Below are 20,048 nucleotides of genomic sequence, written 5' to 3'. Positions count from 1 at the left end.
CCCCATTAATCCACTTGGATATTAAGAGGCAGCAATTAAAAAAATAGTCCAGTCTGTGGTTATAAACACATTCCGGCTCTTCAGAAAGAAAACTACCAATTGAGATTTGTTTTAATTTGGTTTCAGGTGGTGCTCACCCATTGTGCTAGGCAGTGTACAGAAATGCAGAAAGAATGATTCCCTGTCCCAAAGAGTTTATAATCTGTTAAGACAATATAGGGGAAATTCAGTACATGGTGCAGGGCCAAGCATACCAAGGCCAAATTCCCAATTTCGTACAGGAGAGCTTGGGCCCAATTCTGTGTTTCCCCACATTGTGTTTAGTCATTGGTACCAGTGTCAAGATGGGGTCAGGTTCTGTCAAATCACAATGACAGCACTTGATGCCACTTTGCAGTATAAATTACAGTAATGTCAAGCTCCTTGTCTCTAGGTCTGAAGGCCAACACTCTGTGCCAGCATACTTTGACAATATCAAATATTTCGGGTGTGAACAAACCAAGACTAATCTCCTCTCCACGGCAGGCAATTTCTGAGGACAAAAATTAATAAGCCTTAGAAGGCAGTATGGAGTAATCCCCTGAACTCTCCACCCGGATTTGAGTGCCTTAACAAAACTTTCTCTTGGACCTCTTCACCAAAAGTCTTCATCCTCTCAGCAATGCAGATTTTTAAACTGGGTGGTGGTTCTCCTACACCCAACATTCATTCCTAAGGTAAACACACATTTTTCACTGCTCTCAGGAGGAAGTCCTCCTGCCCTTCCTCCCCCCTTTTTGTCAAGGCTATGTTCATCCAAAATAAAGTCTGGTATATTTTGGATGTGCAAAGAGCACTCCATAATTATTTCAGGGTTTTTCAGAAAATCTCCTCCTTCTCCTGTCAATCCACTGCTGAGAGCAAAACAAGGTATCATCATAATCTGTTTCTGGGTGACTGAAACTGTGCATCAGGAAAGTGTATCAGTGTTCCAAAATCAGTTATAGCCCATCAGACCAGGACTGTTTCTAAATTCTGATCAGAAAATTCTTTTGCCACTTATCAAGCCATCTGGTCATTTGTCCATATTATAGACAGTACAACTTGGACATAGTTTTCTGCAGATTTTGGTCCTTCCCTGCAGTTTTCTTTGCTCTAAAAATCTCAGTAGGGGTAACAGACATGGCTGTATTTGGTGTGTTTGGGGGGGGGGGGGATTGTTCTTAACTGTTTATCTTTTCTTTGATTAGCCAGGTGCTCTATTCCATTCCTCATTAAAGTTATTGTTTTGTTAATCAGTTATGGCCAAATTGCCTTCTCTGCCCAGTAGAAAGATACCTTTCACAGGGTAGGATTGTTAATCTGCAGTCATGAAGTTAATAAATACGTTGAAATTCTGGAAATACTCTCTGGCAAGATTTCAAGAAAGGCAAAGCCAAACTGTCCTGGTGACTCAGATCTAGTTCTGCCGCCGATCTGCACAGCAGAATGAAAAACCCACATTAGGAATAATGAACCTGGATGTTTGGAGATGAGAAATTATTTGATAATGACAAAATTCTGTCTTAAAGTATATAGAATAGAGCAGTTTTAATATCTGAGAGAAATTCTTTTCTTTGTATTTTAACTGTGTTTGGGGTTGTTGTTTCTTTTAAAACAGTCTTTAAACCTGAAGAGCTGCGCCAGGCTCTCATGCCTACCCTTGAAGCATTGTACCGGCAGGACCCAGAGTCCCTTCCTTTCAGACAGCCTGTGGATCCTCAGCTCCTAGGGATTCCAGTGAGTTAGCATTAAAAGCCTTTGTGGTATATGTATATATGCATTATGATATCTCATAATTCTTATTTTTGTAAACTTATTTGGCCTAATATCTTTGTGCTTGTTCAAGTTGTATATGGCCATGGGAACATCAGCTGTGTGCCCTTAAAGATTTCTCTCCTTGAGTTCCAATTAAGAGTTAAGAATGAAATGTCTGAATTTCCATGGGAACCAGAATGTAGAAGTTGCTCTTCTTCGAGTAGTGACCTTATGGGTGCTCCACTTCAGGTGCAGATGGGCCTCTCAAGCCCCTTGATTGGATACGTTCCATTAGCAGTGTATGTTTGGCCCCCACCTGCAGTCTATACAATCTCGGGCTACCCATCGAGGATATATAGGCTGCACAGATGAACCGTCCTCAGTTCCTTCTTTACCGCCTTGACCCGAGATGGAGCTCTAGCGTGTCTGCCTCATCCATTCTTCAGCGTGTTCTACAGTTGTTCTTTCAGTAAGTTTGTGTTTCTAGTTAGTGTTACTTCCTTTAGTATAGAATTAGTTAGATGATGAGGATTGACTTTTTCCTCTCCCTTTTTCAAATACTACCTCTCTTGTAAGGAGGCGATGCCGGTCAGCAGTGGTCACCCTAAGTGCATCTACTGCTTGGGAGAGTTCCGTATCTAGTAAAAGTGTAACTTTTGCTTAGCTCTCAAGTTTAGAGTATGAAAGAATTGAGAGACCAAACTAAGACTTTTGATGATGGAGCATTCCCTCCCTTCCACCTGCTTTCAAGTCATGTCAGGAGACACACATTTCCCCCCTCCCCATGTACGTCTGTTTCCAGACTGATCCAGCGCCCCTCCGACCTCAGCCCAGGTCTCCCCTAAGAAGGGGGAAACTTTGGAGGACTCGGAAGGCTCCAAAGAAGAGGAGCTCAGTCTCTCACCGCAAGGAGCCAGCTCCCAAAGGCCCCAATTGCATGCTAAGTCTGTGGTGCTGAAGGCCTTGACCCCTTGGCTTGGTACCGCGGAGGCAAAAGGCTCTTCCTCCAGTACTGGTGGGGCTGGGAGATCCTAGAGCACTTGGAAGAAGCATGGCTCTGGCAGGCCCCCCAGTACCATCTGTGAAGAACAGGGAGGTGAAGCCTAGGATGTACACTCCTTTAGAATGGCACTGTCTGTCAGACTTACCATTTCATCAGTACCGGGCTAATCAAAGCATCAGACGCTTTCAGCCTCGGCACCATGTTCCAAATTGACAGTACTGTCCACCTCAGCTGCTGCAGAGTATCGATCCACTTAGTACCACAGGCATTTACTCCAGGAACTTGTCTGTTTTAGATGAGCCAGAGTCTCCACTAGTTCTGGGTACCAAACAACTTGGTACCAAGATCCCGGTCTCCAGATTAACATTGTTTCCCAGTACCACAAGACTCTCCACCTTTTTCTGCTGATGTCCCACCATTGAAGGAGATTGAGGAGGATGAAGTTAGACATTGTCAGTCTCCCCTGTCAGTGTAGGGTTCCACTCAACATCCATACAGGAACCTGTATCCTCATCCATGACAGGGAAGGTGGGATCAGTTCTGGGCACCATCTACTCTCTGGATGCCCTATTTGGATAGAGAAAGAACAGGGGGCGGTTTGCCTGTGCAGCCCCATGTACTCTGTGTGTGGCGCACGGTTGTGTAGAACACATGTGCTGGCGGGACAGACACTGCTAAATCTCCGATCAATGGATCAAAAGGTGCATGCACACCTGAAGCAGAGCACACATCTCAAAGAACTATAGTTCTGCAGAGGGTGAGTAACCTTTCCTTTCTTTCTTAAACAAAATTATCCTATGTATGGTATCTGTTTTAAACACTGATTATTTTTTCTTCTGAAGACCTTCAGTCATCATTTGGATCTAGGAAAATGAAAGTTATAGCAGAGTAATTTTAGGAATGTGTTCAGATTTTATAGCACAATAAGATTTTTGGTGTTCTATAGTCACAGAATAAGACTGTAGCATAAAATCATGTCTTAAAAGCTGCATTTTGCATCCATCCAGTACTGTAGAGTGAGGCCAGGTCTACACTAAAAAGTTAGGTTGACCCAGCTATGCCACTCAGTGGTGTGAAAAATCCAGACCCTGAGCGACATAGTTAAGCTGATATGACCCCTGTTGTAGACAGTGCTAGGTCGACAGAATAATTCTTCTGTTGACCTAGCTACTGCCTCTTGGGTAAGTGGATTAACTGCAGCAACGGGAGAACCATCTCGTTGCTCTAGTGAGTGTCTACAATTAAGTGTTACATCAGTGCAATTGTGTTTCTGTAGCAGTTAAAGTGTAAACATAGCCTATGTAGATGATGGCCTGATCGGATGGCCATCTGGAATGTAGACCAGTTGTTACAAGGCTGATGATGATTTTTAATAACATACTTTCTCCGCATCCTCTAGTAACTCTACACGCTTTGCAGAGTGCCTTACAACAAAATAAGAACTCTTGCAATATAATAAAAGATCAACTTCTTAGAGTACAACCACACAGAAACAAGTGAAAGGGCCATGTTTGAAAGAAGAGGTAATAAGTATAGGGTCAATAATGGTCATTCAACAAACACCTTTGAATGTGGGTGGATGAAGCTTCAAAGTGTTCTGTTTTCTGTTTAAGTGGAGCCGGCATAAGGGTATTTCATGGGGGAGCAAGTTTTGCACAGTAAACCAACACAGGAAAAATGTGATCATCTGCTGCCTTAGGTTCTGTGGTTGAAACTAAACAGTGTGTTGAATGCGTGCAGGTTCCCATCAGTTCAAGACTAGCAAAATAACTTTCAAATATAGCTACTCCGAGCACCCATCACAGAGCTTGACTTGTGAATTTGTCCATAGTGTAGTTTGAGCTTTTTATGACAGTGAAACTTGGTGACTTAGTGATCTTCTTTGGATCTTGGTTTTTATATTTTTGTTTTTAAATCTGTTTCCCAAAATTCGAAGTTCCTTTGAGAGCTATTAAAAGTTTGAACAACTTTAACAAAACAAGCACAGCAGTTTCTCTCAAACTTGGTCTGTTTTGAACTCCTTAAAGCATCCTTTAACTGGGCCTATGGATTCCAATTTTAAAGACTCAAGTAAAGACATTTGAAAGAAGCAATAGAAATGTTATAGATCATGGATAAAATTTTCAAAAGCACCTAAGTAACTTAGGAGCCAAGTTCTGTTGTCTTACAATGAAACTTTGGATGCGAAGTCATTTGGGCAATTTTGAAAATTTTACCCAGTGTCCATTATGGGTTCAGTTCATCTCTGTGTAGGGGGTCAATTCTGCACAAGGCCCAAACCCCATTTAAACTCCAGGTAAGCATCAAAATAAACTGTTTTGCACACATTCGTGGAGACGTTAAATCCTTTTGGATGTGTTCAAAATAGTAGGCACTAGAAGTGCATCTTAAAAATAATGGATGATATTTCTTGTATTTTGAAGGATTACTTTGACATTGTGAAGAATCCTATGGACCTTTCCACCATTAAACGTAAATTGGATACTGGGCAATACCAAGAGCCGTGGCAGTATGTGGATGACGTCTGGCTAATGTTTAACAATGCCTGGCTTTACAATCGCAAGACTTCCAGGGTCTATAAGTTTTGCACTAAACTCGCAGAGGTCTTTGAACAAGAGATTGACCCTGTCATGCAGTCACTTGGATACTGTTGTGGACGCAAGGTATATTTTTCAAGTTTATTATTGCTGAAAAACTAAGTAGTTTGACAAAGAAGGTTAAAAAAAAAAATCTCCTTTAGATACTTATTTTGAATAAAATTAAACTACTAGTTGGAAAGGCTAGAAAAAATTAGACTGTTATGTCAACATAGTAAGGAAGTGGAAAATATCTAAAGGATTCTAGCCAAATTTCTTTCTATCACTGGCGGTGATATCATTTTCAATATGAAGTGTTGAAATATTTTGCTATTATACACAATCCCATATATCTTGCACCTTCTTATCCAGATACAGGGTCAGATCCTGAGCTGGAGTAAGCCATTTTGGCTCCATTGAAGTCAAGGGAGCTGAGCTGTTTTATTCCAGCTAAGGATCTATCCACATCAATCCATATCCACTTGAATCTAATAAACACATCTCAGTATATTACAGTATACTTTTATAGCACGTTCACTACGTTGCATATTCACAATGTAAAACACACTTTAAAGTTTTTTCGCCTTTGTTTTGCAGTATGAGTTTTCTCCGCAGACCTTGTGCTGCTACGGAAAGCAACTGTGTACTATTCCCCGTGATGCTGCCTATTACAGTTACCAGAATAGGTAAGTCCCAAATTCCTGCATTAGCCGAGGATACGAGATCCAGTGAGTGACAAAACAAGTTTGTCTTTTTGTAGCCTAGCACATACTAAGCAGAATGATGATTAACGTCTCGTTTCCTTTATTTCTCTAATAAATCAGCAGAAAATAAGCTTATTGATTGTCCTTCTGTGTGCAACCCTCTTGCAAATAAACCCTTTGGTTTTTTACATTGCAGCTTACAGTTCATGGTATTTATATGCTTGTCAGTTTATAGATTCTACACTGCACCACTTAACTAAAGTTGTTTGTATTTTTCCATTAAATCTGAAGCATGACTTAAAAAAAAAAGAAAAAGGCAACTCAGGAGAACATATCTTTTGCCTTGAGAGAGTTCTGAATAAAAATGTGCAGACGTATCTTCAAATCACTGTCAGAAAGATATCAACTTAAGGTTTATGTTGGAAAGAAAATGACTTTGTGGATCACGCCAATTAAATTGCATCTGGTATTTTTAGTATGTTGGTGCACAAAATTAGAACCTGGAGAACTTATTAGTAAAACAAAACTTCTTAATTCAACTCAGTTTCATGAAGAAGTCTTCGTAATCTAAACAAAATTGAGGCTGTAGTATTGCGTATTCATAGTAACTATGCAAATAAAATGTAAAAGGTTTTGTTTGAGAGTTCATGATAAGTTTGACTTCCATAATAACTTCCAGGATCCCATGAGGAGCTGGGAGGAAAAATAAAGTTACTATTTAAAATGTAGTCCTCTGGTTAATAGAGGGAAGAATATATGATTCCATCCATGTTGGTGTTCTGTTTTATTAAACAATGTTTGGAATTAATTTAAACATCAAAATGACACAGCTCTATCATTTTTCTGATATTTTTATCTCCCCCCACTCTTAGAAAATGCATCTATAGCAATTAAGTTCATCTTCTGTTTAGTGTACTTTAATTCATCAGTGCTGTAGTGAGTAACATCCATTAAAAGAAGAAAGAAAAGTTAGCTTTTAGCTTCTTTTAAAAAAGGCTACTAAATGTAAATTAGCTGTGGCTCTAAAAAACTATAGGAGGAGACATTTTTCAAGTTATAGTGTGAAACATTTTCTTGCCAGAGATTTGACGAAGCTTGAGCCATGCCAACTTGGAGGTGTACTGCAGATTGCCTTTTAACTTAAGTTATGAAGTAAACGTTGACAGCTACCACTTTTAAATTTCATCTCTCTGCACTAAGAAAATCATGTTGGCACTTTACAAAACTGTAGCATCCAACACAGATGATGCAGTTCAGTCTTACAGACTAGATGGGGCAAAACTATGTTTTATTTTTATTCCTAAATTGCACTACTGTCTCGTAGTCTGCAGGGCTGTAGCACAATTTGGAATACACTCAAAACACCAAACCATATTTACCTGTCTGGCACTTTCATTTAGTAACCTGGTTATACAATACAGTTGATTTTTTCATTGTGTAGACGTGTGACTCTAGGGAGGAGTGGATAATGTGGCATCTTTTTATGGGGCATTTTATGTATTAGTCATTTATATGACGTCCTCAAGTGTATCAGATGGTGATGATATTATACAAGATCCTTCCATGATGGACACATTATAAATGTGTGCAGTAATGATTCATTAGTTTATTACTAAATACTTTGTTACTTTTTTAACAAAAATGGATTATGTGTCTGAAACACTTAAAAAAGATAAGGGATAAAAGAGTTATTTGGTTCAGATGTCACGGATTTATGACGGTGAAGGAGCTGTTCACAGAAGCTTTAATTTAGTAAAACAGGGAAGTAGATTATGGATTGGGCCTTACTGATCCTATGATGTTCAGTCATCATTCATGTGTCGCAACTTTACCTGAAGACTTGCCTTGTAGATAGGTCATGTGGATTTGTTTCTTCTGACTTTATTTCAAAATTTTAAAAACATATAAAAGTACTGCAAGGCATGCAGCTCAACTGGTGGTGTTTTGCACTGACACACACTGATGTAAAAAGTGTGTGTGTTTTTTCCCACAGTTGCTAAGAGAGGAGGGAACTGATTTGTAAATACAAGATCTTGGGATAAGAATTTCAAACTGATCAGACATTTCCTTCTGATTAAACATCCAGATATTTGAATGTCCTTTTTAAATAATGTTTCTTTTTTTCGAGAGGTGATAGATCACTAGGATTGTTCTTTTAAATGCAAATTCAGTTGTTAGAATGCCAGATATATGGGATTGATAGAGCATGGATACCTTCATTTGGGGTGGGGTGGCAAGATTTTATTTGTTGACTAAGAAGTATAGTGCAGTCTCATTTCACTAGTAATTAAACAGATGCATAGTGAGCGACGGTCTCTCCTCCAAAGAAGTTCCAATCTAAATAGACAAAAAAGACACGGTGGGAGAGGAAACAGGCATAGGGAGGGAATGGGACTTGTCCAGAGTCACACAGTGGGTCAGGATAGGTCTACACTGCAAATAAAAACCTGAGGCTGCTCTGTGCCAGCTGACTTGGGCCCCGGGGTTCGGGCTGCAGCCCGAGCTCTGGGATCCTCCCACCTTGCAGAGTCCTGGAGTCTGGAAGTCTACACTGCCATTAAATTGCCCCTTAACCTGAGCCCCACAAGCCTTAGTCAGTTGGCACAGACCAGCTGCAGGTGTCTAATTGTAGTGTAAACATACCCTCAGTGACAGAGCAGGGTGTTTTGAACCCAGATCTGCAGAGTCCCAGTCCACGGGGGACTGTGTTCTGGTTGAATGAACAGCAGTTCAGTTAGTTTCTTTTCCTAACAGAATACAAGTATGTACCAAGTTATGGAAAGCCTATATTCTGCTGTGCTTATTCACAGAAACAGTTTCCTTGTATAATTCCCTTACCAAAATCCTAGCTTTTACCTAACCAAATAGTAAATTAGCATGAAACAAATTGTATGTGTCTAGCAAATCCGCAGTAGGCTAAATATCCTTGTTTTTCAACTTGTGTAGTAGACATTGTTATTGGGGATTGTATAACAGTGTTATCTGAAGCCAGCATATCACAGATTAACTAAATCCTGACAAAGAATGCTCAGGCATTGTGAAACTCAGGCATTTCAGTTAAATAATGGCTAAAAAGTAATAAATCAATAGGAGAATTTGGTCTTCATCTAGTTAGTTCAAACCTGAGCTTTAAACTAAAGGAAATATATTAATTGTTCTGGAAAATATGCTTAATATTTGGGTACAGATTTGAAACTTGATATTATATACACGATCAGTTGCAATGGGCAATTATTTACTTAAAGTATATATGAAGGAGAATTATCTAATCAAATCTGGAACTTTGAACCATTAGAGATATGTATGCAAAGATGTTTGAATCTTTCCTTGATCTGAGCCACTGAAACATAGTGCTATCTTTAATAAGAGGGATTCACAATTATCTAAACAGTCTGCATTTGAAAAGCTTTTCATTTTCAATGTGTTACAAGAACCACATGGTTGTTTTTGTATGACTGGAGTAACCACAGTATTGTGGTGTTGCTGTAGATTTTAATCTTATAATATTGACTGCATGCGTGCAAAATTGTTATGGAAAACTCTGAAAGCTACAGGCAAGTCTCATTTCTTCTGTGCAATTCCGTATTCATCATTATATATCTATAAATAGAGTATCATCTGGGCGATCTGATTGTATAGACCTTCAGAGCCTTTAGGTATCATTGTATTTCAGTTTTTTTTGTTTTCTCATTTTAATTATTTCATGGGACTCAATCCCTGTGAGTAGTTAATTCTGCAGGGGGCTGTGAGCTCTGGTCCTGATCCAGCAAAACACTGCAGCATGTGCTTCTCTTCATGCATATGTATAAGTGCTTTGCTAGATTGGGGCAGGGGTGCTCAGCATCTTGCAAAATAGAATCTGTAATGGTCACAGTATGAATAATGGATCGACTAGCCCTAGAGACTAATTGAATCAGTAAAATGTTAATTTGTATAATATTGCCTTCACTATTTGATTTAAGTAATATGCAATCTAGGGGTCGATCGTGGTTACTTATTGCTCAGCCTCACAAGTTTTTTCAGAGACTATAAACTTAATCTGAAAGTGTATCAGAATTAACAATTTCCAAAACCATTTGAATGCAAAAAAATTCAGTGGAGCCATGACCATTGATTTCTCTAGTTATAGCAGTATCTATTTGACCTAGGTGTTCAATTTGACTCTGAAAATGAGCAGCCTTACTATAAAGAAAAGAAGGGAGTTTGCTGTATCTGAGAAAATGTTAATATGTACACTCACACACACCAGTATTTATTCTGGCCAAAGTGTCCGAAATAGGCAGAATTCAGAAACAAAGTTAGTAGAAGTAGGGTATGTGCAATTAGTACTCTCTGCCAAAATGCTCTTCTGCTTAATTTATAAAATGTCTGTTGTCTATCTCAATCCCCTACAACCAAAAGGTAACAAGTTAGATCTTCTGCCCCCTCTGCATCATTCTGGCAGCTCCAAAGTCCTGCCTTCATTTAGAAAAAAAAGCATATTTTTAACTTGTGTTAAAGTAATTCATGTTAACTAATGCACATAAAATCCTAGTGAGGACAAGACAGTTGCAGTTTTAACTCATGTTAGCTAGTTGAGGTAAACTCTGGGAGAAAGTGTAGGCTCCAAGATTTGGGACCTTCAGATAGCTCTTTTGCAGCTCCCTTCCTCAGCTGCATCCAGTGGTTATTGGGCACCACTGAGGAATTAAGTTCAATTTGTCTGATTTTGGGTTGTTTTACAAATACTTTAAAATTTACATCTTACTAGTAACATAACGGTTAGTGCCAGTCACAAGAAGAAAGTTCCGCTCAATACATTTCTGTAAGAGCCTGCAAATGACTTCGCTATCTCCATGAAAATACAGCATCAGGAAGCTGTCACCTGGATTACAGTAGTGGGAGAGGGGAGGTATTTGAATGAATGAAGGGGCAAGCAACCCTATTTATTTCCATCCCATACATTGTTGGTTCAGTGTGGCATTCTGAGTCCTATTCTGATGCCTTTTATGCTCATCACTTTTATCTATAGATCTGGTGCTGAGTACTAAAACTGCATTTCACTGTGCTGCCATTGCTGCTTATACTCTCTTCTCGCTCTTAAACCTTCGTACAGCTTTTTTTACTTTGATCCCGTGTGGCCAGTTTTACTTTCTATGGTTGTGGCCTATATTTGTTAACTTTGTTCCTGTTTTAAGTCGTACCCTTTCCAAACATTTAGGGGTTTTTTTTTTCCTGTTGTATTCTTTACAGTTCTGACAACTTTGGTTCCAGTTCATCTGCTACAAAAAAATCTGTGTAACTAGATTTTTTTTTTTTCAAATGCAGATTGTATCTTTAAGTAGACCTCTCATTTACTCAACTTGGTTTACTAAATCACAGCAGTGTTTTTGCTGAGTGTCATGGATTGGCTGACGGTTGGTCTAGTGACCCAAAATTGCAACCTGCTTTACATTCAATTTGCAAAGCTTCATTGCAGATCTTTAATGTACTACTTTAAATATATTGTATTTATGTGCAATATATAAAAAGTTGTTCACATATATACATATATTACTTATATTTATATATAAATGGCTGGAAACTCTGACCCATAAGTGCATTTCTGTTAAATGTTTGTCTAGAGTATGGATTTGGTTTCATTTGTAGTAATATACAGTTAGCTGAGCAGTTGGTCACATTTCATTTTATAAACCAAATAACTTTTGAATCTGTAATATTTTTATAGATTTTTCAACATTAGGATTGTTTCTGCCTTTGCAGTTTTACTAATACATCACTGAATGCTTTTGGCATATCTTCCCTTTTTTTTGTTACTCTCTGTGAAAATATTTTTCAGGCTTTTTGACAGGGTGTTCTTTTCCAAGGAAACTCAGTAATTCTTACGCCTGAAATTATACAGCATTTTCTCTAACTAATGAAAATCAAATCCAAATTCTTAAATTTGAAGGATATACAAATGTAGCACTTCACAGCTACTTATAAATGATTCCAAAATTTTGAATTTGATTGACAACCTATTATTTGTTAGTACAGATGGCCTGTAGTGTATAAAATGAGACCGAATGCTAATCTGTGCTTTGCCTTGGCTTTCTGCTCTGTGTTGTCTTGGTGTTTGCATCTTACCTCTTATGTCTGTGCTGTTTGTTCCCTTCCCTGTTCTCTAATCCTGCCCTTCCCTTCCCTCTGTTCCTTTTCATTGTCCACACTGACCCATCAATCAACCAACAACGCCCCCCCTTTCGTCGTGGTGATCTGCCCTGCTCTGATTGATGGCTCCGTTGCTTGGGTGGCTGTGTAATATGATGGACCAGTTCACCCAAATATGGCCTTCTTGCTGACAGGTATCACTTCTGTGAGAAGTGTTTCACTGAAATCCAGGGGGAGAATGTTACCCTGGGTGATGACCCTTCACAGCCACAAACGTAAGTAATCATGATTCTTCTTAATGCTACATTTAAAATAACGGAAAAGAATTGATTTGGTTGTCTGAAATTGACCATTTGCTGCTTTTAGGGTAAATTAAGGGAAGGTGTATAGTTTCTTATTAGGAGAAGGTTTATATGGGTACAGGTGACTTACTGTTGTTAGTGTCAGACGATTATCAATATTCTCTGTCTTCATTTCTTCTGTTTGCCACACTCCTTGATAGCTGCCCATGTACTGTTGATTTCAGAGACAGCAGACACTAAAAAGTGTAAACAGAAAGCAAATTTTAATGATTCATTGATTATTTGCATCTGCTAGTGAAACAGGGCAATACTGTTGGAAAGCCTGATCGGTTACCTTCTTGAAGCACTCATTTCATGAATGAATGCTGTAGCTTGTTTTCAGCCTGACAGACTGGCTTGAAGTGAGGTGCAACAAGGCTTACAGTCAAGACCAGCTATTTTTGGAGAGGGCTTCTTTACTTACTGCAATTTTCCTAGGTTTTTTTGCATCTTGTATTGGATCTTACATTGAGTATATTTGTGTAGTAATCATAGTGCTTTTAGCTTACTACACAATTAACTAGTTTTGCTAACTGTGGAAAAAAAAATACATGTTAAAATAAAAATGAGTGGAATTGCTTTGTCTAAACAAAACTGAATTCCCCTGGTGTGCTTTCTTCTTCAGACTTGAGATTTCAATCATTTGCTGCAATTCAAGTAATCGTGATAAGGTCTTAGCTTCATTTGATGTAATTCTGGCAATAGGAAAATTTCATTTTACTCTTTCTCTTTAGAACAATCTCAAAAGATCAGTTTGAAAAGAAGAAAAATGATACACTAGATCCAGAGCCGTAAGTATTAGGTCGTCTTTTTTTATTAAAAAAGTTAACATGACTTTCTGATAATCACTGTGTAGTTATTACAGCTACTACTTCCTTCTGTGGCCAGCATTTCAGAAACGGGAAACTATATAGCCAGAGCAATCCTCTTCCCCATCTCCACCCAAATAGGAAGCAAAATCTTTACATAGAGTTCTTAGCCCTTTGTATGGCAACTTTTAAACATATTATATTTGGGGGAAAATGTGCCTTTAATATTTTGCACTTCTATAGAACTTTTCATTAAAATGGGGTTGCAACCCACTTTGGGGTCCCAACCCACAGTTTGAGAACTGCATGTTAGGTTGACAGTAAGCTTGAGCAACTTTACTCAACCTGTGTTTGCAACAGTTAGTTGAAAACTTAAATAGGTGGAGGTCATAGAATACCTGCTTTTTCAAGCAGAATTCCGTACTGCAGTCCATAGGAAATTTAGCTTAAATATGGATGACCGGTAGGACCCAGGGAAAGGGTCTAGAAAGTAAGAGTTTGGACAAAGGACCATTCTCGTTCTCATTTGGGCCCACAACATTTTGACAGTTCCTTGTTAACTTAAGTGTATTATACACATTTTTAGATCTTAAATATAATAGCAGAATATATCCAGTTCCATTTTGGTGTGGAAGTATTTTTCATTGGTCTATAAATTTTCCTTAATGAGGTTACTAGCAAGGTAAATATATTTAATTGATACCCATCCACATAATCTTGTTTTATTGTTGAAAGGTAGCCCTCTGGAGAATTACCTGCCTAACGAGCATTGACCTGGTTTTTGTAGTTTCATACTCTTTATCTCTTAGGAAATTAAGGTAGCTTTTTTTTTCCTTTTTCTTCCAAGCTTTGTTGATTGCAAAGAATGTGGTCGGAAGATGCACCAGATTTGTGTGCTACATTATGATATTATTTGGCCTTCAGGGTAAGTAGCCTTAGATGGGTTTTAGCCTTTCTTCTGCAATTATAATGAAACTCTTAACTGTATAGATCCTGTTGAGCTGTAGATTTACACACAATAATTCTCTTTCAGGGACCACATATAAAGAGACAAACCACCTGTAAATGAATTTTTAATTTGGTTGTTAGTGGCTCCTTTGCATATTCAAGCTAAAATATGTAGGGAGAAACTTGTCCACAAACATTGTTTCCTCTTTCTGAATTACTTACTGTTTGTAAAAGTTGGATAATGGTAGGGGATAAATATTAAAAGAAAGATAAAATGAATGTGCAATATTAGTTACGCATTTGGTGGAATGAGTAAACCAACTCTAAAGCATCTAACATTTTCTGAACTTGATGTACTTAAATTGTTCCTAATCCATATTAAATGATGAGACAGTAGTTCGGGATGCAAGTCATTTTTTTTCTGACTACTGCTATTAAGAGTAAAAGTGTTTAATGGTGGATTAAGCTAGCTGGGGCTGTTTATACTAAATTATCAGCAAAAATTTGTTGTTTTACAGCTTTGTCTGTGACAATTGTCTGAAGAAAACTGGTAGAACACGTAAAGAGAACAAATTCAGTGCTAAGAGTAAGTTTGTGTGGTTTTTTTGTTCATACATTTTAGAATTTCTTCAACCTTTATCTTGCCTGTGCTCCCACCCCAGGACCTTCCATTCCAAATCCTAGTATATGTTAGGCTTGCAGAGGAGATCTCCCCTACCACTGGTGCAGCTTCACTAATGCTAGCAATATTAGGAGTACTAGTGCAACAGTGGCTGCCATTATTTTACTCAGTGTCATGTAGACCTGCTTTTCACAGGTCTCAATCATCAGTGCCTGTGCCCTGGAGTTGCACCATGGATAGTGCACTGGTGAGAGATTTCTCAAAGGCTAGTGTATGCAGAATTCAATGAACAGCACAGAATTCACTGTTAAGTGGAAGTGATTATATTGGATGGTGCTGAGAGCTGAATTTCTGATTTTGAGCAGTTGGGTTTTTTTTGCAACATATATATGTATTTCTAATTCTGAGGTATAAAATAAAGCAGAAACTCAAAACTAAACACATAGATGACTGATTAAACTTAAACTAGTTTCTATGTAGCCATAAAACAGAAATAAATGTCTGACATTTCTGTGCTTGGCAATCAACAAGATTTAAAATATATAAGTTGTGCAGACTCATACTGTGGTAGTCCATGCACTTCCGGTGTAATTCAGGAATGTTAAATGATCAGTTGTTTCCTTTTACAGCTCTCTCTGCTTTTTGAATTAGTATAAAGTAATAGACATTCTCAGTTTTAATAGACATCATATTTAGTTGTCACGTTTTATGTCTAAAGCTTTTTAAATACATTCTAATTTCAAATTTTTGTCAAGCTGTAGTTGAAATATTAATTAAAAAACTAAAGCTTTTAGGCACTTAGGGCAAAATGTTCAATCTGCTGTGCTAATCTTTATTGCAGATTGTGTACATGTTAACTCCACAGAACACCAAGTGATGTCAATAAAAGTTCCATGTACAGTACAAGTGCTGAATATACAATAAGGACCAGCACTGCAGAATATGGCATTCATCGTGTAGAGAGGAAAAACAAATTAAACACTAGATACCTAGGAAATTCAGAGTTAATTTAAACAAATCCAAACATTGGAAAGTATGGAAAGGCATGCAGACAACCTTAACTTATTCCACTGTGGTGATGCCGGCCTCCAAACTTTCCTCCTTTGTTCTTTTCATATTTGAGGCCATTATTTTGAACACTGTAGTTTTGTAATTAAGGGTTTGCAGAGTAAGCAAACACCCGACGTTGTATGAAGTGGTATTTTTGGATCAAGGACATTTTTGAAGAAGTTTAAGAAATTCACAGACTGGAGCGAACATCTCTTCAGTTTGTAAAAGCCAGAGTATTGATCCGGTGATCACAACTCCCTGTACTCCCATCTTCCTTTTGTTATCTTTGTTTGTAGAGGCAGTCCATGATAGCAGAAATGTTAAAGATTGAGAAGACAATGCATTTGTACAGCTTGCACAGACTTTTGTATATAAGTTGTAACTGTTCTTTGTCAACACACTCATTTTCGCTTTTTTCATGTATGTGCCATACATTCATGAGCTAGTCTTGGGAGATGTGTGTAAGTAGATGCAATAATTCTTATTTACTGATATTTCTATAATTGGTGGCACATGGAGTTTTGGGGTGGGATTTTCAAAATTTTCATTGGCCTAACTCTGCTTTTATTGAAGTCAATGGCAAGTTTTACCATTTACAGTAGTGGGAGCTGTTAAGCCAGTGCTGCGTGCTTTTGAAAATCCAACGCATAATGACTGTTGTGGAATTTTAGTATTCTGTTTGTCTACTCTGGATTTTATTAAGCACAATTTTATTCTCTGGACATTTTATGACTGTACAAACCCCAGCCATTATAAGATTAAGAATAATGTATTCTGGTGTTTGTGGTTGCTGTTGAGACTAACCTGTTATGGGTGGGTAAGGTTGTTTTAGCGTTTATTCCCGTTCGCCTCCCTCAGGACATCACTACAGAGGCAGAGTTAAGATTGTCTGAGTGCATTTCTGTACTTGGAAATGTTTGGTTTCTTTTAAGTTTATTCATAACTTTGAGTTTCCTGGGTTTTACGTGTGTGTGTGTGAGATACTGTATTCTTGTAAGTTTTTTTACCCTTAGGTTACTGTGCATTACTACCAGCTTTACTTTTTAAGTGGGATTTTCCTTGGTTTTTGTTACATTTTTGAAGTATACATGTTTCCTGGGCACCACGCTGGAGGGGAACTACTTCATTCCCTGGGACTCCCTGCATGCCTCCGGGGGGAGGGTGCGTCTTGAAGTGGTGAGAGGACTCCCCCACACTTCTCCTTTTGCCCCAACCCAGCAAGCCTTCTACTAGTCTCTTCTTCCGTTTGACAAGTGCAGTTAGGCTAATAATCATCTTTGACAAGCCAAAGTTCCCCTCTTTGATTCCTACCACTTGTACCTAATTTCCCTGTATTGCCCTCTTCAGTCCTCACATCTCACCTCCTCACGCTTGCCCCTTTTCTTTCCTTCTCTGATCCAAGAGGATTTCTTTACCCCCCCCCCCCAGTGACATCAAAAATAGTAATAAACAGGCATGACACCTCCCAGCAAGATGAAACTGGATTGTCTTATTTGATCCCTTCTTACTCTCCATAAGAGTTAAGGTTTCTAAATAACTTGTCTGTAGAAGGTGTTCTAAGGATTAAAAATACCTAATTCATGAATTCACAAAGAGCTGCATCTGTGTGTGAAGTTTAGAATTCTTAAATTCTACCATAACGTAAAACACATGGGCCAAAAAAGCACAAGATGCTAGGGGACAATATAAAATACAGGTATTTTTATAAAGTGGCATATAAAGATCTTTAATCCTGCACATTCCTCCTGATTTAATTTCTTACTCTATTTTAAGCATTCCAATTTGCAAAAAAAAAAAAAAAAATTATTGCTCCAATAAAAAGTTAGAAGTACACTGAAAGTAGGGCTAAATTAAACTTTAATTATGGAATTGTTACTAGGATAAAATTAACCCCACTACAGAGGCACTTGCAAGGTTCTTTGCTTCACTTAACTCCTTAATACGAGGCATTGTCATAGAAAGTCCAAATGCAAGTGGATGGCTTTTCAGAGGTCCTGGCCAGTATAATGAGTAGCAAGAATATTGTGTGGAATCCAGTGGGGCTGGAACTAGGGATGCTGCCTCACCCCATGGCTTGAAATAGTAATAACAAACACCAAATACATGGTTTCCATCAGCAGCACCCCAACTGTAAAAATTGTTCTAGCACCCTTGAATACCTACAAAAGCTGCAGTGATGGCATAGGAAGAAACATCATGCTTCCATTCATATTTTATTGGGCCCAGGGTTCCCAATAGCATTACTTAAAAGCATAGAGGGAGAGAGCACGGAAGTATATCTAATGAAAATACTATCTTAAAAATTAACTAAAAAGAATTTTCAGTTTAAAAAAGTTAAAATAGAAAAAGAAAATAATTTCTGTAGATTTAAAGTGTAAAAAAGGAATAATTTAAACTGTGAAAAATAACTACCTTCTACAGTTACTTAGCACATATGAGGTCCAGACTTTTTCTCCTGTCTCTCGGCTGGGGATATTAACTACATAAAGATTGCATGAAAAGAAATACATATTAAAGGAAAAGCAAGCTCTAAGTAACCAGAAATGAACAAGAAAGATTGGAATTGAGAGGGGAATGTATTTGTTCTTTAGAAGTCACAGGTTCTAGCAGTTCAAAAGGTTTTTATTATGGTTTAAATCTGGAACATACTCCTATGTTTGGGAATTTATAAACAGATATTTGACACTTTATAGTTCACCATTTAAACTACATTAACTTGTAAAGTAGTGAATTACAAGTTATATTTACCACTCAGACCTAAACAGAGCTTCATATGTCTACATGCTGAAAAGATCTCATAAATGTCTGATTTTATGTGCTATATAGTATGCTATGTTACCAAGGTACAGTGTCCTAAACAGCCTGATTTACTTGATTTTTGTGGCATTGTCTGACTGCTGGTATTTTAATAGTAGGTAAAGAAAGACAAATCCTGTGTAAAATCAGACTTCAAATTAAGTTTGTACGGTGATGGTGGTAGTTTATTATATAAAAATACAATTTTTATTTAATCATGTTTTTGAGTTAATAATGTCTCTTCTCTGTGGCTGTTTTTTGCATTGGTTCCATGACAAATATTTGCTTAAACCAAAGTTTTCAAACTCCTTTAGAGTATGGATCATATTTTAATAGATATTTTGCATTTAATTTAATATAAGTTTTGTCGGGGGGGGAATAATTTTTACAGTTTCATTTTGTTCTTCAGTTCATCTTCTCCACCCCACTGTTTGGTTCCTCTCTCCTTTCCCTGCTCTCTTGTAAATATTGCCTGGCCATCTGGTTTCCTCCTTCCCTTGATGTTACTCTCCTGCTGGTAGCCCCCTGAGGTGACTGGCAATCCTAGCACACTGGTGGCTTCAGTTCCTAAGAGCGGCTTCAGCTTCCCTTCTTTCTCCCCCTTCCCCCAATTTGTTTTAGTAGTGGCCCCTTCTAGAGATGTAGAAACAAGGATGAGAAGTCAGTCCTAGGTAGACCACAGGTTAAGAACCACTAGCTTCAACAACAGAATTTGCAAATAGCATAAAAGAGAAGGGCTTTAAAAGTGCATTTTCCCATAGAAAGCTTTTCTGGGCAATTGCTGTCAACTTCTCCAATATCCAAGCTTCTTTTTTTCTTTAATTTCAAACATTCCTGGTTGCAAAGATAAACTTCCAAATATAAATCTAATTTAACTGTTACAGTGTCGTCTTCCTAAATATGTAGAGAGATGGCTCCAGTATCTCTGTTGCTGCTCAGAGCTCTGGTCAGTTTTTACTTTGCTGCAGTTTGGCAGTCTTGTCAGTGTTCACTATGCCTGTTCAGAATCATTTGGTCATCTGAAAAACTGACAAGACTCAGGTCAGTTTTAGTTTGCTACTTGGGAGAATTATGACCAGCAACGGAAGAAGGACCTGGGACTGTGCAGTGGAGAGACTTGTAAACTGACTAGGGAAGAGTGGACACTTCCCCATTCAGCACCCAGAAAACTTAAGGGAAGGACAGTGTAGCAGAGACCAGCTTTCCCTCACAGAAGGCATTTGGCTAGTAGAAAGTAGAGGAATGAAGATCCCATGCCATCATCACAGCAAACAGGAGGCTCTGTTGAGGAAGA

At 38.1% G+C, this 20,048-nt stretch overlaps 1 protein-coding gene across 5 annotated transcripts in view; it reads left to right on the top strand.

The window, feature by feature from the left end:
- Nucleotides 1–20,048, top strand: part of LOC102941740 (CREB binding protein) — a 179,131-nt gene that overhangs the window by 135,326 nt on the left and 23,757 nt on the right. For all 5 annotated transcript variants that reach the window (XM_043523771.1, XM_043523770.1, XM_037911060.2 and 2 more), the window contains 7 exons: nucleotides 1,640–1,758; nucleotides 5,203–5,442; nucleotides 5,953–6,041; nucleotides 12,383–12,463; nucleotides 13,264–13,320; nucleotides 14,186–14,263; nucleotides 14,805–14,872. In XM_043523771.1, coding sequence (XP_043379706.1) covers nucleotides 1,640–1,758; nucleotides 5,203–5,442; nucleotides 5,953–6,041; nucleotides 12,383–12,463; nucleotides 13,264–13,320; nucleotides 14,186–14,263; nucleotides 14,805–14,872 — 732 coding nt within the window. The remainder of the gene's footprint in view (nucleotides 1–1,639; nucleotides 1,759–5,202; nucleotides 5,443–5,952; nucleotides 6,042–12,382; nucleotides 12,464–13,263; nucleotides 13,321–14,185; nucleotides 14,264–14,804; nucleotides 14,873–20,048) is intronic.

Source organism: Chelonia mydas, chromosome 10 (assembly GCF_015237465.2).
Source record: "Chelonia mydas isolate rCheMyd1 chromosome 10, rCheMyd1.pri.v2, whole genome shotgun sequence".
Lineage (NCBI taxonomy): Eukaryota > Metazoa > Chordata > Testudines > Cheloniidae > Chelonia > Chelonia mydas.
Note: the sequence above shows the minus strand (reverse complement) of the source record. Positions and strands in the feature narration are given on the sequence as shown.